Consider the following 20791-nt stretch of genomic DNA (forward strand, 5'->3'; position numbering starts at 1 on the left):
GGGAAAACATAACCCAGAGTACTTCCTGCCTTACAGGGGTGCCTCATGGTTTGCCTGAATCACCTGAGAGACACACAGAGAGTGATCCCAGGATCAGCCTAGGAAGCAGCGCTGGGCCAGGTGGATTTGAACACACGGACCCTGTAGAGCTCGTATTCTCAGATCTCAGGTAAGGAGCAAAGGATGCCATGGGGGAAAACTAGCAATTTGCAGAGTACGTCTGGGAATAGTGAAGGCTCTGAAGGCGTGGAATCTGTATCAATTCCTGATTTTTGTATATTTCACCTGACCTCCCCAAATCTGTATTTGAGTTGCTATTGTCCTCATTTTACCGACAAGAGAATACAGATGCAGATTATTAAGAAAGTTGTAAAACTGGCTGGTAATAAGGGTGCAATCTGAATTCGGGGCTACTCCCCCTTTTTTTTTTTGTTGTTGTTGTTTGTTTTTTGAGACAGTGTTTCTTTGTGTAACAACCCTGTCTTAAGAACTAACTTTGGTTTTTTTGTTTTGTTTTGGTTTTGTGTTTTTGGTTTTTTGTTGTTTTGGGGGGGTTGTTTTTGTTTTTGTTTTTTGTTTGTTTGGTTTTTGAGACAGGGCTTCTCTGTATTGTTTTGGAAGCTGTCCTGGAACTCACTGTGTAGACCAGGCTGGCCTCGAACTCACAGAGATTTGCCTGACTCTGCCTCCCGAACGCTGGGATTAGAAGTGTGAGCCACCACACCCGGAAAGGTTTGCTCATCTTACCCTCTATGCTGGTCAGTGGTCCCACAAGTGCTGGGTGCCTCGAAGCTGTCCAGCTACTTTCCCCCTAATTTACACATCCTGTGTCCTTCCACCCAAACTTTCCTCCACTTCTACTCCTAGTTTTTCAGCTAGAGTGGTCCAGCTCACTACCACAGGGCTGCCCGGGACATCCGGGATCCCCAAATCGCTTCCATTCCAAAATGCTTTGAAGCCACTCATTTGAAGAGGCTTGGACAAGCCCAGGACAGACGTGGGCGTGTCCTAAGGGAGATGCCAGCGGTTCGGGGCGGGGCGAAGCCTCCTGGGAGTGCGGGATTTAATTGTGGGCGTGGCCAGACAGTGGGGCGGGCCCAGAGGGCTGGGTGTTGCAGGTGCCTCCTCCTCCGCCTCTCGGGATCCCCGGCCGCGCCAGGCACTGTGCGGGCAACCGAGGGAGCGCCTTTGTGCCTGGCTAGGGTGAGGCTGCCACGGTCCCTTGTACGCCCTGGTCCATTGTCTTCCCGGCTGGTGCTGGCGGCAGGGTCCCGCACGTGCCACCGCGGCGGCTGCAGTGCCGGGCCGGGTGGGCGCCCGTGTCCCAGGCGCGCCGTGGGAGATGAAGCTCCCGAAGCCGTGGTGGGCGGGCGGCGGCCTCCTGAACCTCACGCTGCTGCTGAGCTTGGCCGGGCTCCGTGTGGACCTGGACCTCTGCCTGCCGCCACCGGGCACCTCATTTCGCGAAGAGCTGCTCCCTCTCTGTCCCACCCGCCCCGCCTCGGCTTCTAGCCCCTTCTCGGCCTCGGAAGGCTGGGGACGCTCCCCCCAGCTGCTTGCCAAGGGTCGGCTGCTGCGCGAAGTGCGCGCGCTCGGCGTCCCCTTCATTCCCCGCACCCGCGTGGACGCGTGGTTAGTGCACAGCGTGGCGACCGGGGACGCAGACGGGACCCACGGGCTGCTCGGCACCGCCGCCTCGTCTGCCGTGGAAGACGGCGGCCAGGCGGCACCCGAGGGCGGCGGGGACCCCCGAGAGGCTCACCACAGCCCTCTGGCTGTCGAGGAGGAGGACCCGGCGGCGGAACCGACGGCGCAGGTGCGAGACACAGACGGACGAGGGAGCCAGGTAACCCAAAGGGATTCGAGCGAGCGGGTGGCACGTCCAGCCAGGGCGGAAGAAATGGCTCCGAGCACCTATGGTCGCGATGGCTAGGCAGGGCCACACCCGCGTTCTCCTTCTTACTCCAGGTAGTTGTAGGTTGCGGGACAAATCTGCCTCGCCTCGCTTTGAAGGAAGAAGCTGAGTGCTGAGATTTGATTTTGGGGAAAGTGGGTGAAATCCATTTGCGTGCGGAGAACACCCTTCTTGTGTTCGATGACTGTGGTTGGTAGTTTGGTAATGGGGAAGTGAGAGGGGATGGCGCTGTCTGCTCAGTACCGGGCGAGCATTAAGATGCCTTGATGGGAGAACCTGTGCGGGACTAGAGGATCTGGAGGAGGCCCACGCACCAAACCAAGGCAGGGCTCTCGCCCCGAATTTAACCATACTGTAGCCCATTTGTGGTTGCGTGTTGTACTCCTAGAATAAGGAGCCACGGTGTTCGGTGAAGTTGACCCTCTGTGATCTAATCATCCACCCCCTTGCTAAAGAATCCTCCCTAATGGAATGAGTGAAATCCCTTTTTAACATACACAAAACACGTGGTCTTTCCCGAGACATGCAAGTTCCCTTTGGTTGCCGGCGCTCCCCTCTCCAAGATCCAAGAACTGAAACTGGAAAGACCTCTGCATCTGGAGACCTCCTGCCTCACCGGGAACTTCCTTTTAGGACCAGAGCTTGTCGTTACGAATGTGGATCCACAAGTGTTCGTAGGACTTCGTTTCTGTGAAGAGCAGTCTTATGCAAAATGGGGATTGGGGCTAAACTGGTTTGTTTGCGACTCTTCAGAATCACCCTGTTTGCGTAGGCAGTTGCCTGACGGGCTCCTCCACCCTTTCTCGGAGGGGTCATTGCGTGAGGTGCTGGTGATTCACTGTTATGCTGATCTGATCCCTTCCTCCTCCTGGGGATGGGGACTAGTGGGGTGGTGGTTGGCGCTAGTCTTGGTTGGCTTCTGTTGGTTTAGAACAAATAGGAAGCCACTCCCTATTCCACTCTACAGCTCTGAACTCCAAGAGGGAAGGGTGTCACCCGAGGACGGGCACCTGCTGCCCCCTTAACCTTTTCTGGTCCTGTAAAGTGTGGGTTTGAAATCCCAGGTAGATTCTATCCAGCTTGGTACCACACCTCTCTCGCGGCCAAAAGTCCTCCAGCTTGCTAAGTGTACAAGCCTTTTCTCTCAGAAATTACCAGTACCTGACTAATGCCTATCCAGACGCGGTGGGCTGGTCTTGGAGGAAGCTCTGATGGCCTGGGAACTGAAACAGCCGTTAAGAAACTCATGCAAGGTAACAAAACTGGCTAGCGATGGAGGGTGGCATCTGAGTCAAAGTGTCAGGCTCCTCTTACCTTTCTCTTACCCTCTGTGTCAGCCAGTGGTCCTCACAGGGAGAACCTGGGGTCCCTCCTTTTAGAGAGATGATAGAGCCCCTCCTCCTCCTGTCTCCCATCAACCCCTCAATACTAGTCTTGGCAGCGCCTTTCCTGGCCGGCCGGCATGTGCACCTGCTAGACGGTGGTAGCAGTGGTGGTTTGATTCTGCTCAATCAGGCAGTGATTGGCTGTTGAGGACTTCAGCTGTAGGAGCCAGAGCACTGATGTGGTGATGCCTCTTACATGTCCAATTTATACATAAGGAAAGGAAACCCAGGTCCGGGGACTTGGCTAAATCCACACATTAGCTAATGCAAGAAGCGGACTGTGAATCCCAGTCGTCTGTCTCCCAGTCTGTTTATAAATTAAGTTCTGTGGACTTTTCACAGATTCCCTCCATAAGAATGCATCTGGGATGGGATGAGTCAGACCCTGACTCAGCCTGTCTCAGGGCGCCAAGACAATGGCTTTCAGGTGTTGGATTTGTTTGCTTGTTATCTGTTTGATTGGGTTTTTGTGGTGGTGGTGATGGTTTTGTGATAGTGTCGTGTAGCCCAGGTTGGTATTGAACTTGCTATATAACCATGGGTAACCTTGAACTCTTGAGGCTTCCCCTTCCCTCTCTAGTGCTGAGATGACAGGTATGAGCCAACACCAGCTTTATTGAGTATTGTTAACCAGTCTGGCCTTGTTCTCTTAGTCCCGTTGTCCCAGCCTCTAGTGCTGGATTACAGGTGTGTCTCACCATACCTGACTTGGATTGTTTTGTTTTGTTTTAAAGCAGGTTCTGGGCTGGGATAGAGCTCAATGGTTAAGAGCACTGGTTGTGCTTGTAAAGAACCCAGGTTTAGGTCCTAGCACTCACATGGTGGTTTATCAACCATCTGTAACTCCAGTTTCAGAGGATCTGACGCCCTCTTCTGACCTCTGCAGGCACTGCACGTACAGAGTGCACAGAGACACAGGCAAAACACCCAAACACATTAGGTAAAAAGCGTAAATAATTATTTAAAAATAAATAAATTAGCCGGGCGGTGGTGGCACATGCCTTTAATCCCAGCACTCGGGAGGCAGAGGCAGGCGGATCTCTGTGAGTTCGAGGCCAGGCTGGACCGACAGCTTCCAAAACAATACAGAGAAACCCTGTCTCGTAAAAACCAAAAAAATTAATTAATTAATTGATTGATTGATTGATAAAAAGCAGGTTGTGCATTCATGACCACAACTCTGGGGAATATGGGCTAGAGAAATAATGCCAGTCTTTGCAATTACCTAGACCTCAGCACTTCCTCCCATGGGTTATGTGAATCGCTCCACATCCCGGTGTCTGAACGAAAGTGAGAGAGTGAAGTGTTCCTGGAGGGGTGTTGAGCCAACTAAGGGGAGAAGCTAGTATGAAGTGCCAACACAGTGCCTGGATTGCATCTGTTCTTCTCCCCTTCGTTCGAAATCTGCACTTGTCCCCATTTACCGTTTCCCTTTGAACGCGTTTGTCTCTGTACCCAGCTTGCTTCTCAGGAAGTGAATGTGTAGGACCGGTAGGAATGTAGGTGGAGAATTAGATAATTGATAGAAAATTCCAGTGACGCATGTGTGAACTGTAGAAGATTCTGGTTTTAGAGGTATATTTTTTTTCACAACTTCTATGCATATGCAAGGACATTTTAGAACAGGGGATTTTCCAAGTATCAAAACCAAGTACTGCTTTGATTTCACGTCTTAGAGGGGTTAATAATTCTGAAAACAGACTCTGGAGTTCCCCAGAGCTGACAGCTTCCTTTTATAACCATGGCCATTCACTTACAACTGATGAAGCCCATGCTTGGCAGGGGCAGTGTGGGCTTCTCAAGAAATAAAGCCCTGTGGGCTGGAGAGATGGCTCAGGGGTTAAGAGCACCGGCTGCAGCCGGGCGGTGGTGGCGCACGCCTTTAATCCCAGCGCTCGGGAGGCAGAGGCAGGCGGATCTCTGTGAGTTCGAGGCCAGGCTGGACCGACAGCCTCCAAAACAATACAGAGAAACCCTGTCTCGTAAAACCAAAAAAAAAGAGAGAGCACCGGCTGCTCTTCCAGAGGACCCGGGTTCTATTCCTAGCACCCACATGGTGGCTCACAACTATCGGCTACTCAGGGGATCTGACATCCTCTTGTGACCTCTGGCATGGACAGGGTGTGCAGACATACAGGAAGGCAAAAACGCCCATACATATAAAAGAAAATAATAAAAAAATTAAGTTTTGTGGAGTTGAATATATGCCAGCGTTTCAAAGAGCTGTTGGAAACTGAGTTGGCTTATGGTCATCTTGTGTCACCTGTCACAGCAACCCCTCAGCGGTGGGAGCAATCCTGCCAAACACCCTGACTTACATTGGGGTGGTTCCCTTAGGTCATAGAATCACATATAGTCCATGTTTAATATGAAGGATGAAGGGGAGAGAAAGGCCATTTCTGATTGCCGAAGTAAATTTTATTTCCATTTCGAAGTCAATAGCATCTCCTCATGCCCAGGCAGTCTGTCAGAGGTGGGAAACAAAGTCCAGGAAGCCTCGGTGCAGGCATAGTCTTCATTCGTGGCGGTGTGACTTCACAGTAGGGGTTTTGTTTTGCTGTTAGTGGATCTAATAGCAAAGGTCTGCTTTGGCTCCTTGAGTGAGAAAGAACGACACAGGCTATTGTGTCAGAGCACTAGGACACAGTACTCAGGCTGGGTGCTCAAACAGAAATTTACTGGAGACAAGAAGTCCCAGGCAAGGTATCAGCAGATCAATTCCTGCACATCCCCCTTTGCATAGGAAGGGCCCATCTGACTCTCTTTTTACCTAATTATGTTTACAATGACCTAATATGGCTGCATTCTTAGGTCTTAGGGGTTAGGACTTAGTGAAAATTTTAGAGGACACGGTTTAATCTGAACAAATCCCGTCACCCTTCTGTCAACTGTACAGCTTGTTTGTATTCCAGCTGTTAAACACTGAGTCAGTGCCCAGAGGTGATGGCGCACGCCTTTAATCCCAGCACTCGGGAGGCAGAGGCAGGAGGATCTCTGTGAGTGTGAAGCCAGCCTGGTCTACAGAGTGAGTTCCAGGACAGCCAGGAGTACACAGAGAAACCTGTCTCAAAAAGCCAAAAGGAAAAAGAAAGGAACTGAGCCAGTCCATTTGTGAGTTGCTGATTGTGGTGGGAGTGAGACTTCGCATACCCTGCTGAGGAAGCCGACTTTGCTGTCTTGATGTGCAGTCCTGAGAACCTTAATTCAAACCATTGTCAGGGTTAGGGTTTTGTTGTTATTTTTGTGTTTGTGTTTTGGGGGTGGGTTACAGAAAAAAAAAGTCTCCTTATCTGTTCAGTTATTCCCTGCTCTAATCTTCCTGCTTCTGAGCTCACACTGTAGGAATCCGGTATTCAGGGCCCAGGATTTGGGGCAGGCCAGCCTAGGGGTCCAGGTGCTGGCACTGCGCCAGGCCCTCGAGGTTGTCTCCCCTGCGTGTGAGATCTGCTGCACACACCTAGCGCTCTCTGAACCCAGCACCCTCTCCTCTGTGGTTGGGAAGAGTAAATGAGATGGCGCTGGTCAAGCTGAGTGGAGATGGCACGCTGCCATCCTGGTCCCTGTCTTGGAAGATTAGCTACTGTTACTCATCCTGGCAGGGTTCCAGAGAGCCCCCCCCCCCATCCTGCTTCCAGTGTAGGGCCTCCGCCCGCCTCTCATTGCCTTCCAGTTCCATGCTTTGCCATTCAGGGCTCCACAGGTGTGATCACTGTGACACCGATCTTGCTGAACTATTAGCCTGCTGATAAATTGCCTGTGACCTACTTTCCAGCCCAAACTTCCTTCCCTTGCTCTCCCCAGACAACCCCAGGATCACTTTGCCTCGCTTATCTTTGCCCAGAATACTAGCCTTTCATTCCTCGACACTGTTATATTCTCAGCCTGGCTCAACTGTCACCCATCCACAAAACGTCCCCTCTTCCCTTGAGCCAACCCTGCAACCTGGAGCCTTTTTTCTGTGACACAGCACGGACTCTCTCTGCCTTGAACTGCAGTGTCTGGGGTGTGGTGACTGAGTTCAACTTCAGTCTGCCCAGGAGCAGAGGCTGGTGTAGCATGTGGCATGTAACACCTGTGCATTACTCTGTGGGGGCTTGCAGAGATGTCGTGACTGCGACGAGTTTTGGGTCCTTCAAGGCCAGATCACCAAAGTAGGTCAGCTCTGAAATCTTGACCACTTCATGCCAGCCACTCAAGCAGACTTTCAAGGTGTCATTATAATTGACTCTGGTGGCAAGATTTGGGACTGCCTAAACCGATAGAGCAAGTTAGTGGTGAGTGTGTCTGGAATAGAACTGGTTACTGTTCCTAAGCACTGAGTAAACCACACCTCCCACTCAGAGACTTGAAAGAGAAAAACAATCCTCTCCCACTCACGGCGGCCTTGTGAGGGAATGGCTCCTCAGACAGGACTGTGAAGAATTTGTGACAATCCGTACATCTCTGAGCAGCTGGAGGTGGCAGAGGCCTGTGCCCCCGTTGTTTTAGTTGAGTAGCAGGTGGTGGCTGGCAGAAGGTGGCCATACCTTGGGAGGTCTCCAAGGGCTCGAACTGGGTTCCCATCTTATCAGCAAAGCCAGGCTTTGCCGGGAAAATGGAATGAAGAGAGTATGAATGAATAAACACACACTCAGCAAACCAAAGAGTTGGCCAACGCAGTTGTAGGAACTAGCAAATCCAGATAGTAGGACAGTGGGATGTCCTGGCAGCTCACCAGAGGCTGGGACGCTGCAGGCTCATGCTGGATTTCTGCTCCTGGAAGCCTCAGTGTTGCTCCTGAAGTCCTTCAACTGACTGGATATGGCTACTCAGTTACTGAAGTTACTTAAAGTCATAGATTCCTACAGCGCAAATATTTTGCTCTGTTGAGTCCGTGGACTCTGGATAGCTAGGCCTTGACCCTCAAGCCCCATCTCCTCCTGGGAGCTCTGCAAACCTGGCATGAGGAGAGAATAATAGTCTCTCTTCTTTTTTTTTTTTTTTTGGAACATTCTTGTGAGGAGTTAAGTGGCATGTTAAAGTCTCTGCCTGGTTCCCCTGTATTCACAGATTCCACAAGCTCCATGTCAAAGCCCCAGCAAACCTTGTCCTCTCCAGGAGATTGCTGAAGACTGCCTGACCGACCATACAGTCCACTTCAGCGTGAAAGGACTCCTTCCCTCCCTACTGAGAACTCTCACTTTGTGAACTGATCCTGACTGCCTACTCCAGCTTAGCTAGGATGAGCTTCAGGGACACACACATGACCTAGAGGGTCATTAAGAATCAGTACCACCAGGCAATGGTGACAAAGTCCTCTAATCCCAGCACTCAGGAGGCAGAGGCAGGTGGTTCTCTGTGAGACCAGCCTGGTCTACAGAGTGAGGTCCAGGACAACTACACAGAAAAACCCTGCCTCAAAGAAGAGAGAGAGAGAGTGAATGAATGAATGAATGAATACCAGGCTTCTAACTGGTTATGAAAGGAAAATGCCCATAGCCAAATGCAAATCCTGTCACTCACTACTGTGTGACAGAAGGTTACTTGTCTTAACTTCTGCACCTCAGATTCCTCCCCTGTGAAAGGAGTGTTAGCAGTACACTCCTTGCCAGGACGCTGAGCAGCTTAAATGAGGAAATAGCGGTGTAGCCCACAGTGAGACCTCAGGAGACATGAGCTGTAATTATTGTAAACTGCTATTAAAAATCACCCAGGCCAAGCAGGACACAGGCAGTCTTTATCTGGCTCCTTGGTTCTCTTAGGCCAGGTGACTCCGGGTTGCCTGCAGCCTAGAGACAGGGCTCAGGATTCTCAGCTCCCTTTGATGTCATCCCACTCACAGACAGTGCTCTGTTCTTTGTCTTTGAAAGTTCACCGAACCCTGAAAGTCAAAGCAGGTCTCCTCACTCCTCCCCCAGGTGAGACAAAGAAAGGGCCAGTTAGGCCAGCTGCAACTGCTCACTGAGGGAATGGCAGGAGTAAGGGCTCCACCCATGCCTCAGGACCCAGGACCGTGGAAGTAGTTCAAGCTGCCAGCGGACGGGGTCTTCCAAGAGTTTACAAGAGAAAAGAAAAAAGAGGGGGACAAACAAAAGCCCCCCAAAGACGAGTCCAGCTTTGCTCCTTCCCCTCACACCGCCTCCCCAAACTGGATTTCTCTGGGTGGCTTTGGAGGCTGTCCTGGAACTCCCTCTGTAGACCAGGCTGACCTCGAACTCACAGAGATCCGCCTGCCTCTGCCTCCCGAGTGCTGGGATTAAAGGCGTGCGCCACCAACATCCAGCACAGTTCTCTTTACTGATAAAGAAAACCTTCACTCCCAGGCTGCTCCTTTCCTGGGAGACAGATGAACAGGTCACAAGAGCTTGTAGCCTACTAGGGGAGAGAAGGCCCAAATAAAATGGGCAAGGTGCTATTATAAGAGAAAAATCATGACATTTTGGGGACAGTCTGGTCTGAAGGTCCAAACTGAGGTTTCCGGTCATTCCTTGTACAGAATGGGAGTAGAATATGGTGGGGCAGGCCCTCAAGCACCAACACTGAAAATCACATAAAGGGACACACACACACACACACACACACACTCATCCAGCTTCCTGGGACACGTAGAACCTTTTTTATTTTTTTGGTTGTAGCCCACCAGGGTAAAACTTACCTACGCACAAATAAAAGTAACTTACTGACAAATTTAACTTGCCTGTGTTTTAAAAGCATGGGCCACAGGCTCAGGGGTTAAGAGCATTGACTACCCTTCCAGAGGTCCTGAGTTCAATTCCCAGCAACCACATGGTGGCTCACAACTATCTATAATGAGATCTAATCCCCTCTTCTGGTATGCAGACAGAACACTGTATGAGAGAGACAGAGAGAGACAGACAGAGAGAGAGAGAGAGAGAGAGAGAGAGAGAGAGAGAGAGAGAGAGAGAGAGAGAGAGAGAACACACATGTACCATAGATCCCAGACATGTAAAAGACAACCCTGTATCTCGGCTGCAAGCCAGAAAGTTGAGAGAAGCTGGGAAGGAGGGAACAGAGGTCCTAACGCCACCCATGACAGGCTGGGTTTTGTGTACACACTTGGGACCTAAAGGCAAAAGGATCATGAGTTTAAGTCTTGCTTAGGCTGCATAGTGAGATCAGTGAGTTTTATTTATTTATTCGGGTGTTTTGGAAGTTTTTTTCAAGCTCCTTTTAAAGGATTTGCTTTATTTTTAATTTATTTATTATGTATACAGAGTTCTACATGTATGTCTGCTGGCCAGAAGAGAGCACCAGGTCTCATTACAGATGGTTGTGAGCCACCATGTGGTTGCTGGGAATTGAACTTGGGACCTCTGGAAGTCAGTGCTCTTAACCTCTGAGCCATCTCTCCAGCCCCAAGATTTGCTTTATTTTTTAATTTACATGTATGAGTGTTTTGCCTGTATGTATGTGTGTGCACCATGTGTGTGCCTGGTGCCCTTTGGAGGCTAGAAAAGGGGTATCAGATCCCTGAGAGCCGGAGTTACAGATGGTTGTGAGCCACTCTGTAGGTGCTAAGGATCAAATCAGAGTCTTCTGTAAGAACTGCCAGAGCTGAGGCATCTCTTCAGCCCCTTTTGTTTTCCTGTAGAGTTTCTTTGTTTCTGCTTTTTACTGGTAATGGTTTTGACAACAGGTCTCAGGATGAACTTCAGGCTGGCCAGGAATTTGTGTCAATCCTCCTGCCTCTGCCCTATCATCTCTTATCTTCAGAACAAAAAGCACTGTCTTGACCCATGTCTCCATTCCTTCCCAAAACCGAATCTTGACAGGACGGTCTATCCACTGGTGTAGTTATTAGTTGTCACCTCTCATTTACTCTTCACAAATGCCATTTGGCTTCTACCCTAAAGAAATATTGAAGGCCACCAACCTATTGTTCGACTCAATTCACCTTGAAGGATCATTGTGACAGATCTGTCACCTCCTCCCAAAACACTCTCTTGGATTCCAGGACACTGTTATGAAAGCAGGGTTCTGCTGGGCCAACCCTTTGCCAAAGTCATTTGCTCTATAGAGATTTTTAGGGTGATTCTTTTTGGAAGTTTTTTTCAAGACAGGATTTCCCTGTGTAGCCCTGGCTGTCCTGGAAATTGTTTTATAGACCAGGCTGGCCTCAAACTCAGAGATTTGCCTGCCTCTGCCTTCTGAGTGCTGGAATTAAAGGCATGCACCACTAACACTCAGCTAAACTTAGGGTAATTCTTTACCCCAAAATATAATACAGATGTAAATAAATAAATAAACAAATATGATTTCAAATTTTAAAAAAATGCAAGAGTGGGTGTGATGTTATGTTCCTTTAAACCCCAGCCTCAGGAGGCAGAGTCAGGCGGATCTCTGTGAGTTCCAGGCCAGCCAGACATGCACATAGTGAGACCCTGTCCCAAAAAATGGGTGGTGCTGATCGTGGTGAGAGATGGCTCAGTGGTTAAGAGCACAGGCTGCTCTTGCACAGGGTCAATCTCCAGCTCCCACATGGCAGCTCACAACCAGTCCCAGGTTACCCTCTTCTGGCCCCTGTGAGCATTGAGCACATGTGGCGCACAGACATACATGTAGATAACATACAAAAACACATGAAATAAAAACCTCAAAAAAATTTAAGCAAGAATATTGAATAATGTCCTGTCCCCAGATTTTCCATTCTCCCATTTGATTTATATTAATAGCCATCCATAGTATAAATACATAATTCTTTTTTGTTATGACATATTTAAAACCATTGCTTCGATTAATATTGGATACGTTTGTGTGTTTCCTAGAATGGTGGGTTTTTGTTTGTTCATTTGTAGCCAATTACCAAAGTAAGGAAATTTATTATGAGTCTATAATCCTTGTTTTATCTGTCTGTATTCAGAGTTCCCATTAGCATCTAACCAGCCACACACTGTCAGTCACCTTATTCTGGAAGGATTTTTGACAGAAAATCCATATTGTAAGTATTATTCCTTCATAACAGGGTACATACTTATCCTCTCCAGACTATGACGGTAGACTTGGCCATTGAGACTTCTCCTGTAGTGTTGTTTTTTGTAATTAACAAGCAAACTATAGAATGACTGTCTAAGTGTCTTTTCTCTTTCTTTTTTCTTTTGTTTTTTGTTTTGTTTTGTTTTGAGACAGGGTTTCTCTGTATTGTTTTGGAGGCTGTCCTGGAACAAGCTCTTGTAGACCAGGCTGGTCTCGAACTCACAGAGATCTGCCTGCCTTTGCCTCTGCCTCCCGAGTGCTGGGATTAAAGGTGTGCGCCACCACTGCCCGGCAAGAAAGGTCTTAACTTTAACATAGTCAAATTATATATAACAGAACAGTTATCAAGTAAGAACACAGTTACAATATTTTGTCTATCAACATTTAGCAAGATTTTAAGAAAATATCATCCTTCCCATCCTTGCAAGTCCAAAGTTCTGTATATAGCTTATCTTTTATCGTAACTAAGGAAAATTATAATTATCTGTCTTCAACTCCATCAGAGACCACAGAAGGATAATATGTAAATACTAGAACTGACAGAGACACTCGCTTCCTGGACAGTCACCCGAAGTTCCTCTGTAATGTTGGGGCATCCATCTTTAGCCCATAGGCCACAGTGTGTCTGGAACACTTCTCAGCACAGCAGTCCATGCATTGGCAGTCTGTCAGTCATTTTTCTGTGTCCTGCAGAAAGTCTCGTAGACTCTTCCATGAAGCAGGAACCCTGAAGGACTATTTGAGTTCAGCAGTCACTTTCCTGTGGGTCCTACATGTCCAGTTTATACAGCAACAGTCAAGGAGTCCAGACAAGAGTAGTTTCTTGCCCAAATGGCTAATCTTGCCATGTCAGAAAGCAAACTCCATAACAAGTCTCTTCGATGCCCATCTTCCTCTCAGACATAATTGGTGTGCCAGAAGCAGACATTTCTCATTATCAAGAAAAACCCTAAACCATTTTAAATGCCGTTTTCTGAAGGTCTTTGAAAGCTTTGAAGACTATCTCAAATATATTTCTGTATATCTAGATAACCTAACTTACCTAACTATAAGTTCTGACTATTATAAGTAACTATCTATAATCTGTATTTAATTATGTATTATGTTTTAAAAGATTAGTGTAAGCACAATACTTAATCAAGAGGAGAAATATACACATCACAAAATTCACCTTGAATTTGTCTCAATAAATGAAAATGCCATACCAATACAAAGTACTCATTTCCATACCATAATCCCTTTTTTCCTTTAAAAAGAGATTGGTTGTGATCATTAACCAATTATAAGCAACCCCATTTAAATGAAAACAAAGATTTATAAACAAGATTTATAAACAATTAGGACATCGCTCATTCCAAACTGCTTCGTGCTGGAAGGGGGTGTTGTTTATACCATGGGGATCATGACAAAACTCAGAAACCTGTATAAGTCCTTATTTTCAGGGTCTGTAAAGCTCCATCGTCTTAGCTGTTTCAGTTGTTGGAACACTTGGTCCACTGCTTCCGGGGGGGGGGGGGTCTTGGTTCATGAAACCACAGAAGCCTGGAAGGAATCCTCAGCTTTTCATTTTCTGTGGAAACATAAACTAAAACTCTTTTCCAAAGTAACATCCTTATACTTAAATTTTGAAGTCAAGGCATTTTTAAAAGATATAAGTTGAATGAATTCAGCAGCGTTTATAATTAAGTGTACTTTAGCAGTTGTTCCTTTCTTAGCAATCAAAAAACTGAAAAACATAATAGCATGTAATATCCAGACTTTCTGTGTATTTTTCATGTTTATGTGGCTTATTTATCTATTATTATATTTCTTGCTACAGTAAGAGAAATACTTAGATTAACAATTATGGGATAATTACTTAAGTCACAGCTAGCCAGTAAGAAACAAGCAAGGCCAACAGCTTCATAATTAATATAGCCTCCTGTGTGTTTATTTGGGACTGATGCGTCTCTGGAACCAGGCTGGCGGGAAGGCTTCTCTTTTCAATATTCCATGTTCATGTAGAGCCCTGGGAGGTCAGAATCGGCAGTTGGTTCCTTTGGGATGGTTGTGGGTCTCCATGTGGATGTTAAGAATGGAACTCCTGTCCCCTGAAAGTATACACTGCTCCTCACTGTGGAGCCATCTCTGTAGCCCCAACTTTTAACCAACCATGGCTTTTTCAGTGCTATTTGGTCATATAGAATGCATGTAGCTTAAGTTCTTCCCCAAGTTTTCCAGAATGTCTTACATACATTTGTCACCAGCCTGTCACCCCCCTCTCTCTCTCTCTCTCTCTCTCTCACACACACACACACACACACACACACACACACACACCTCTCCCAGACTTCTGTTCACCTGATCAGTTTCCTTGTGGGCTTGATCTAGCCTGTAGGTGTTGTGTGTGACGTCACAGGTGTGGCCTTGCGTTTGCATATTTGTGTGGGTGTTTTTGTATATTGAGTTGCCTCACACATTACAGATTTTAGAAGTTCTGTCCAACCACAGCGGTTTTATAAACAAAATTAGCTTTGTTGAGAATCCAGTATTTGGGGTTAACAAAAGAAACCTTGCCTGGACAAAAGATGGGCAGTAACAAAATGATGATCAGTAACTTTTTCCTCCCATCCCCCCTTCCCAATTTAGAGAAGTCAGCACTGTGATTACAGGAAGGAACAGTCTAGAAGGATTCCTGACAAAGTTCTAAGAATGTTGTGCCTAAAATTTGACTTCAATAGATATTTGCTAAAGAGCAATAAATGACAGGCTCTGGAGTAAATAGAAGGCATACAGAGTCCCTGCCTTCAAGAAAATACTGCTTTGTGCTAGGCTTAGGAATGCACACTTTGCATACCAGCACTGGGGAGGCAGAGGCAGGTGGATCTCTATGAGTTCAAGGCCAGCCTATGCTACATAGTGAGTTCCAGGACAGCCAGAGCTATGTACAGAAGAGACCCTTGTCTCTAATGAATGAAGGAGTGAGTGAGTGAGTGAGTGAGTGAGTGAGTGAGTGAGTGAGTGAGTGAGTGAACATAAAATAATTTAAAAAAGAAACTACCATTTTGGGAGATGAGAAAGACAGCTCAGTGAGTAAGAAGAGTGCTTGTCCTGCAAACAGGAATACCTAAATTCAAATTCCCATATAAAAATCTGGGCCCAGCCACTGATCACCTGTAACTCTAGTGCTGTGGGGAGCAGAGACAGTGGAATTCTGGGAATTAATGGATGCCAGCCTGGTTCCAGGTTCAGGTTCAGGTTCAGGTTCAGGAGGGAATAAAGAAGAAAGTGATATGGAGCAAGAGCAAGACACCCAATGCCTTCCTCTGGCTTCCTGGCTTCTGTGTACATGGGCTTGTGTACACATGTGCAGGCAGGCAGGCAGGGAGAGAGGGAGGGAGGGAGGGGGGGAGGAAGGGAGGGAGGGAGAGAGAGGGGGGGGAGAGAGATTTGATGTCCAAACTTAAGACAATTTGTTAATGGTTTCAATTCAGGGCTTTATAAATATATGCAATTTAGGTTATGCAGATTGGACTGTCTTTAGGGACACATACAAAGGGCAGGGCATAAGACTGGCCTTTGTGTAAGGATTAAAAATGGTGAAATGAGGCCGGGCGTTGGTGGCGCACGCCTTTAATCCCAGCACTCGGGAGGCAGAGGCAGGCGGATCTCTGTGAGTTCGAGACCATCCTGGACTACCAAGTGAGTTTTAGGATAGCCTCCAAAGTCACAGAGAAACCCTGTCTCGAAAAAACAAAAACAAAAAACAAAAAATGGTGAAATGATAAAGCACCAGCCTCAGATGATGACAGTGTAGCTTTTAAAGAGTTGTCCTGTTTGTCGACAATGGTTTTCTGCTTAGCAGAATTTTGGGTTTTTTTGTTTGTTTGTTTTTTTAACAGGAGAATGACATACTAAAAGAAAAGAGTGAAGCCGTGGATCACACTTCCCAGCATGAGGAAGATGAGGAAGGGGTACCAGCCCACCTGAAATCACTACAACCAAGTCAGAAAGATGAAAACAAAATGATAGATGCCCTTGACTGGGAAGCAGAGGTGATCACAGAGTCCAGAAATGAGGTAAGTGTGGTAAAAACTTCCAGGCTTTCCATTTGTCTGTCATGAAGAGTTTGTGTTGGTAAGGAGTTCTGTGTGTAAGTATGCACTGTCTTTAGCAAATCTGGCATACGAAAGTAACATTTAAAAGTGTATGTGTATATTAGCTGTACTCAAAAAGCAAATAACCCATTTTTTCTGGTTAACAAATTTAAGCAGTTTTGTTATTTGTGTTTGTCCAGACAAGGGATAAAAGACAGCTGGCAGCCGGGCGGTGGTGGCACACGCCTTTAATCCCAGCACTTCGGAGGCAGATGCAGTCAAATCACTGAGTTCTGGGACAGCCTGGGCTACAGAGAAATCCCACCTCAACCCCCCCCCAAGTCCATCTTCACATTTCCCAGCAACGTAAAATGAACTGAAAGTATACTTTCAGTGTTTTCAGAAATAGCTCGTTGACTCATTCATCCTAGACACTAAACCACCATAGAGCTAAGTTTATGACTTTTTCTCCCCTCTAGACAGGGTCTCAGGTAGCCCAAGCTGGCCTCAAATTTGCTTGTATATGTAGCCAAGGATAATCTTGAACGTTTAATTTTGTTTAAGACAGGGTTTCTCCGTGTAGCCCTGGTTGTCCTAGAACTCACAAGCGCTGGGATTAAAGGCATGGGACACCATTGCCCAGCAACCATGAACATCTAGATTCTAATTATACTCCCCACATGGTGGGATTTAATCCAGGCTTTCTGTATACTAGGCAAGCACTTTTACTGAGCTGTATTGCCAGTCAACAGTTCCTTTTTCTGTAGTTTAAGACAGGGCCTTGCTATTTGTACCCTGGGAATGGCCTTAAATTTACAATCTTTCTGCCTCTACCTCCCAAGTGGTGAGATTGCAGGAAAGCACTACTATGTCTGGCTTTATGTAACAGGAACAGATAGCCAAGTTCTATGGAACCAAATGTCTCAAAACTATAGATTTGAGTGTCTTTTTTGTTTTTTGAGACAGGGTTTCTCTGTGGCTTTAGAAGCTGTCCTGGAACTAGCTCTTGTAGACCAGGCTGGTCTCTCGAACTTGGAGATCCATCTGCCCCAGCCTCCCAAGTGCTGGGGTTAAAGGCATGTGTCAGTTTGAGTTTGAGGCCAGCCTTGCTTACATACAGAAACTAACTCCAGCACTTAGGAGGCAGGGGGGAAAAGCCTAGAACTAGGATTTGTCTTTCTCTGATGGCATCCATTTTGTTTATATACAGAGCCACCTACATTGGTCTGATACATCTTTCTCTCTGGAAGATTTATTTCAACTGCTCTCATCACAGCCTGAACATTCCCTGGAGGTAAAAGGAATCTTGACTTGTATTTAAAAAAAAAAAACTTGAATGACAGATCTGTGAATTAATGTACTCTCCTATTGGAATGGCATAACAATTGTGTTAAGTATGATCACTTTGGAGAATTTAAACATACACTATTATCAGACTTAAGATCATTCATATTGGCTTTGTTTTCCTAGTAGCATCTATGAGTCTCTCCTAGCCAGACAGCTCATGAGATTATCCTTGACCCAAAAGCATAAGCTACAATTTAATGGTAATCAGTTTAATTCCCTGATTATTCAGTAGACCCCCTGCCCCCAGATTAATCAGCATATTCCGATTTGAGATATATTATATTCCAAGTAAGTTGTTCATAACCAGTAGTATGTCCACATCAGGAAACAGAAATTAGATAAAAGGAATGATATATTAATGGAACTCCTTTTGAAATATTGTTCTTCAGGGCATCTCACTGGAAGACATTCCACCTTTTCTGAGCAGTGTCGATGAAAGTGTGAATTCCTCAGCACATAACATAAATTTAAGCCATGCTATTAGCCATGATGTCAATCTGCATGAAGCCATGCTGTTGTGTCCCAACAACACATTTAGAAGAGAGCTGGCAAGGACTTCACAGGCACAAGAACCATTTCTGCAGTTAAATTCTCATGTCAATCCTGAGCAAGCCATTCCTTCAATGTCCTTCCCACCAGCTGACAATCAAATGAGGAATCTAACAAGCCAAGATCTCCTGTATGACCTTGACGCAAATATATTTGATGGAATAAACCTAATGTCATTGGCCACAGGTTTCAGTCCACTGGAAGTTTCTCAGCTTTTTGAAGAGCCAGACTCTGATTCTGGGCTCTCATTAAATTCAAGTTACACCACCACCACCAAGTCTAATTCTCACTGCACGTGTGATGATGCTGTAGGTTACAATAGTGGCCTTCAGTCTCTTTGTCATGATTTAGGTGCTGTAGGAGGCTGCTACCCAGAACCCCGTAAACATTGTTATATGGACCATAGGACTCTGTCTGCCTTCCACCAGGATCTCAAATGTCAAATATTTCATGACCACACTTACCACGTACAGCCAGGTGTACTAGAGCCCAAGTCTGAATCTTTTACATGGTCTGAGAAGTCAAAGAAAATCAGTGGGTGCCATGATGACCTAGAGAGAAACTTGAGCCGTGATGAACAGCGTGCTAAAGAGCTGCATATTCCTTTTTCTGTAGATGAAATTGTCCAAATGCCTGTTGACTCTTTCAACAGCATGCTAAGCAGACACTACCTGACAGATTTACAAGTTTCTCTTATCCGGGACATCAGACGAAGAGGAAAAAATAAAGTTGCTGCTCAGAACTGTCGTAAACGTAAACTAAACATCATTCTAAGTCTAGAAGATGATATCTGTAACTTGCAAACAAAGAAGGAAGCCCTTAAGAGAGAGCAAGCTCAATGTAACAAAGCTATTGGCATAATGAAACAGAAACTGCATGACCTCTACCAAGATGTTTTTAGTAGGTTAAGAGATGACCAAGGTAGGCCAGTCAATCCAAGCCACTATGCACTTCAGTACAGCCATAATGGAACTGTTTTGATTGTACCCAAAGAATTGGTCCTATCAGGCAACAAAAAGGTAGCAGCAAAGGGAAAGAGAGAAAGAACTAAATAGGCTCCGGTGGTTTTAAAAGTACTGCTACTTGAATCATTCAGTTAAAAGTACATGCTGAAGTATATTGACTAATGTATAAGACACTTGGTTATGCTTCTATGAAGTTGGGAGAACCACACCATTTTCGTGGACCACTCCTGCACTAAAATTCTAAATACCTGTTTAAGAATCAAGAACTTCCCACCTTATAGTAAGGTGGCCACTTGAAAAAGCTTACAAAAAGATACAAAATGGAAATGGCCTGTAGTATCTTCTGAAGGTATCTTTTAATATCTAACTTTGAAAATAAAATTTTGTATTTCAATTTATAATTTTATCAGAAGTTAAGTTTGCCTTATTCATCCTTATAAAAAACCACTCCAACCCTTACAAAGTTTAATATGCCACTTTAACAAGAGATGCCTCCAAGTTTAGACATCAAGCTTCAGAGCAAAGTACCCCAACTTTGAGAATGCAGTCACAGGCTATATCAAGATACAATGCAAATGCTGGTCCTGAGGAAAAAATACACGGGAGCAGTACTAGTCTGTGATGACTTCACAACCTAAAACATTCCGAACTTTCAGGGTTCACATGTTTAACAGTTAAAATGTACATGAGCCAAAGTTAAGATTGTAACAGAAAAACAGCCTGTCATCAAATTTAGGTAAGTTTTTTTTGGGGGGGGGGGGGGGTAGACAGGGTTTCTCTGTGGCTTTGGAGGCTGTCCTGGAACTAGCTCTGTAGACCAGGCTGGCCTCGAACTCACAGAGATCTGCCTGCCTCTGCCTCCCGAGTGCTGGGATTAAAGGCGTGCGCCACCAAGGCCCGGCAAGATTTTTAATAGTGTACTAACATCCTAGTTCCAAAGAAACAATATTGCCCAGTGGTCCACCATTACAGTGAGTCAATTTTTCCTGTTGTCACAAAAAGTGTAGTGTTAAAACTCAATGTGGAATATATGAACCAAGACTTCCTACATTCACATTAGGCATAGCTTCTTAGTATATGAAAGCTAAGTAAAAAAAAAAACCAAAGGTGGGGGGGAGAGTAAACAAGGACTCAGATGGATTCCCAACATACACCACTGCTCTCAATGACATTGCACACAGTAGCCATACACGCAATAAACCCAATACACATCTTGTACTTAGTGCAGTTGAGGTTTGCACTATCTTATCCTTCAGGTGACCAGCCAGTCAATCAGCTAGTATGATCACAGCTGAGATTAGACACACATTTACAAAACCATTTATTTGGGGACCTGCTCTTTGATAGGTTCAGCCTTCATCTCCAGATTTGACTGTGCCCAGTAAAAAGTGAGGATGGCATGGGGCTTTCATTGCCCCCACCATACTACTTTGAAATCTTATGAATGCAAATCAAAGTTCCTGCCTAGGCGCTAATGAATCCTAACCATACCAAACTTGATGAGGTGATGAGTGTCTTACATTGTCCCTCTGTAATACACATATAACTCTTGGGCCAATCCTACAGCCACATGTGGATAGA

At 46.1% G+C, this 20791-nt stretch overlaps 1 protein-coding gene across 2 annotated transcripts; it reads left to right on the forward strand.

Moving 5' to 3' along the window:
* The first annotated feature begins 1156 nt into the window (after window positions 1-1156).
* Nfe2l3 (nuclear factor, erythroid 2 like 3) lies at window positions 1157-19608 on the forward strand. 2 transcript variants are annotated; one of them, XM_040737816.1, is made up of 4 exons: window positions 1157-1816; window positions 16155-16331; window positions 17560-17643; window positions 18086-19608. In XM_040737816.1, exons 1-4 carry the CDS (start codon window positions 1343-1345, stop codon window positions 19298-19300), a joined length of 1950 nt encoding a protein of 649 aa, XP_040593750.1. In that variant the 5' UTR covers window positions 1157-1342; the 3' UTR covers window positions 19301-19608. The 2 variants fall into 2 exon arrangements, with proteins under 2 accessions (XP_040593750.1, XP_040593749.1); XM_040737815.1 differs by having other exon boundaries at window positions 1158-1846.
* The last annotated feature ends 1183 nt before the right edge of the window (window positions 19609-20791 follow it).

This window comes from Mesocricetus auratus, unplaced genomic scaffold (genome assembly GCF_017639785.1).
Source record: "Mesocricetus auratus isolate SY011 unplaced genomic scaffold, BCM_Maur_2.0 Super-Scaffold_100676, whole genome shotgun sequence".
In the NCBI taxonomy this organism is placed as follows: Eukaryota; Metazoa; Chordata; class Mammalia; order Rodentia; family Cricetidae; genus Mesocricetus; species Mesocricetus auratus.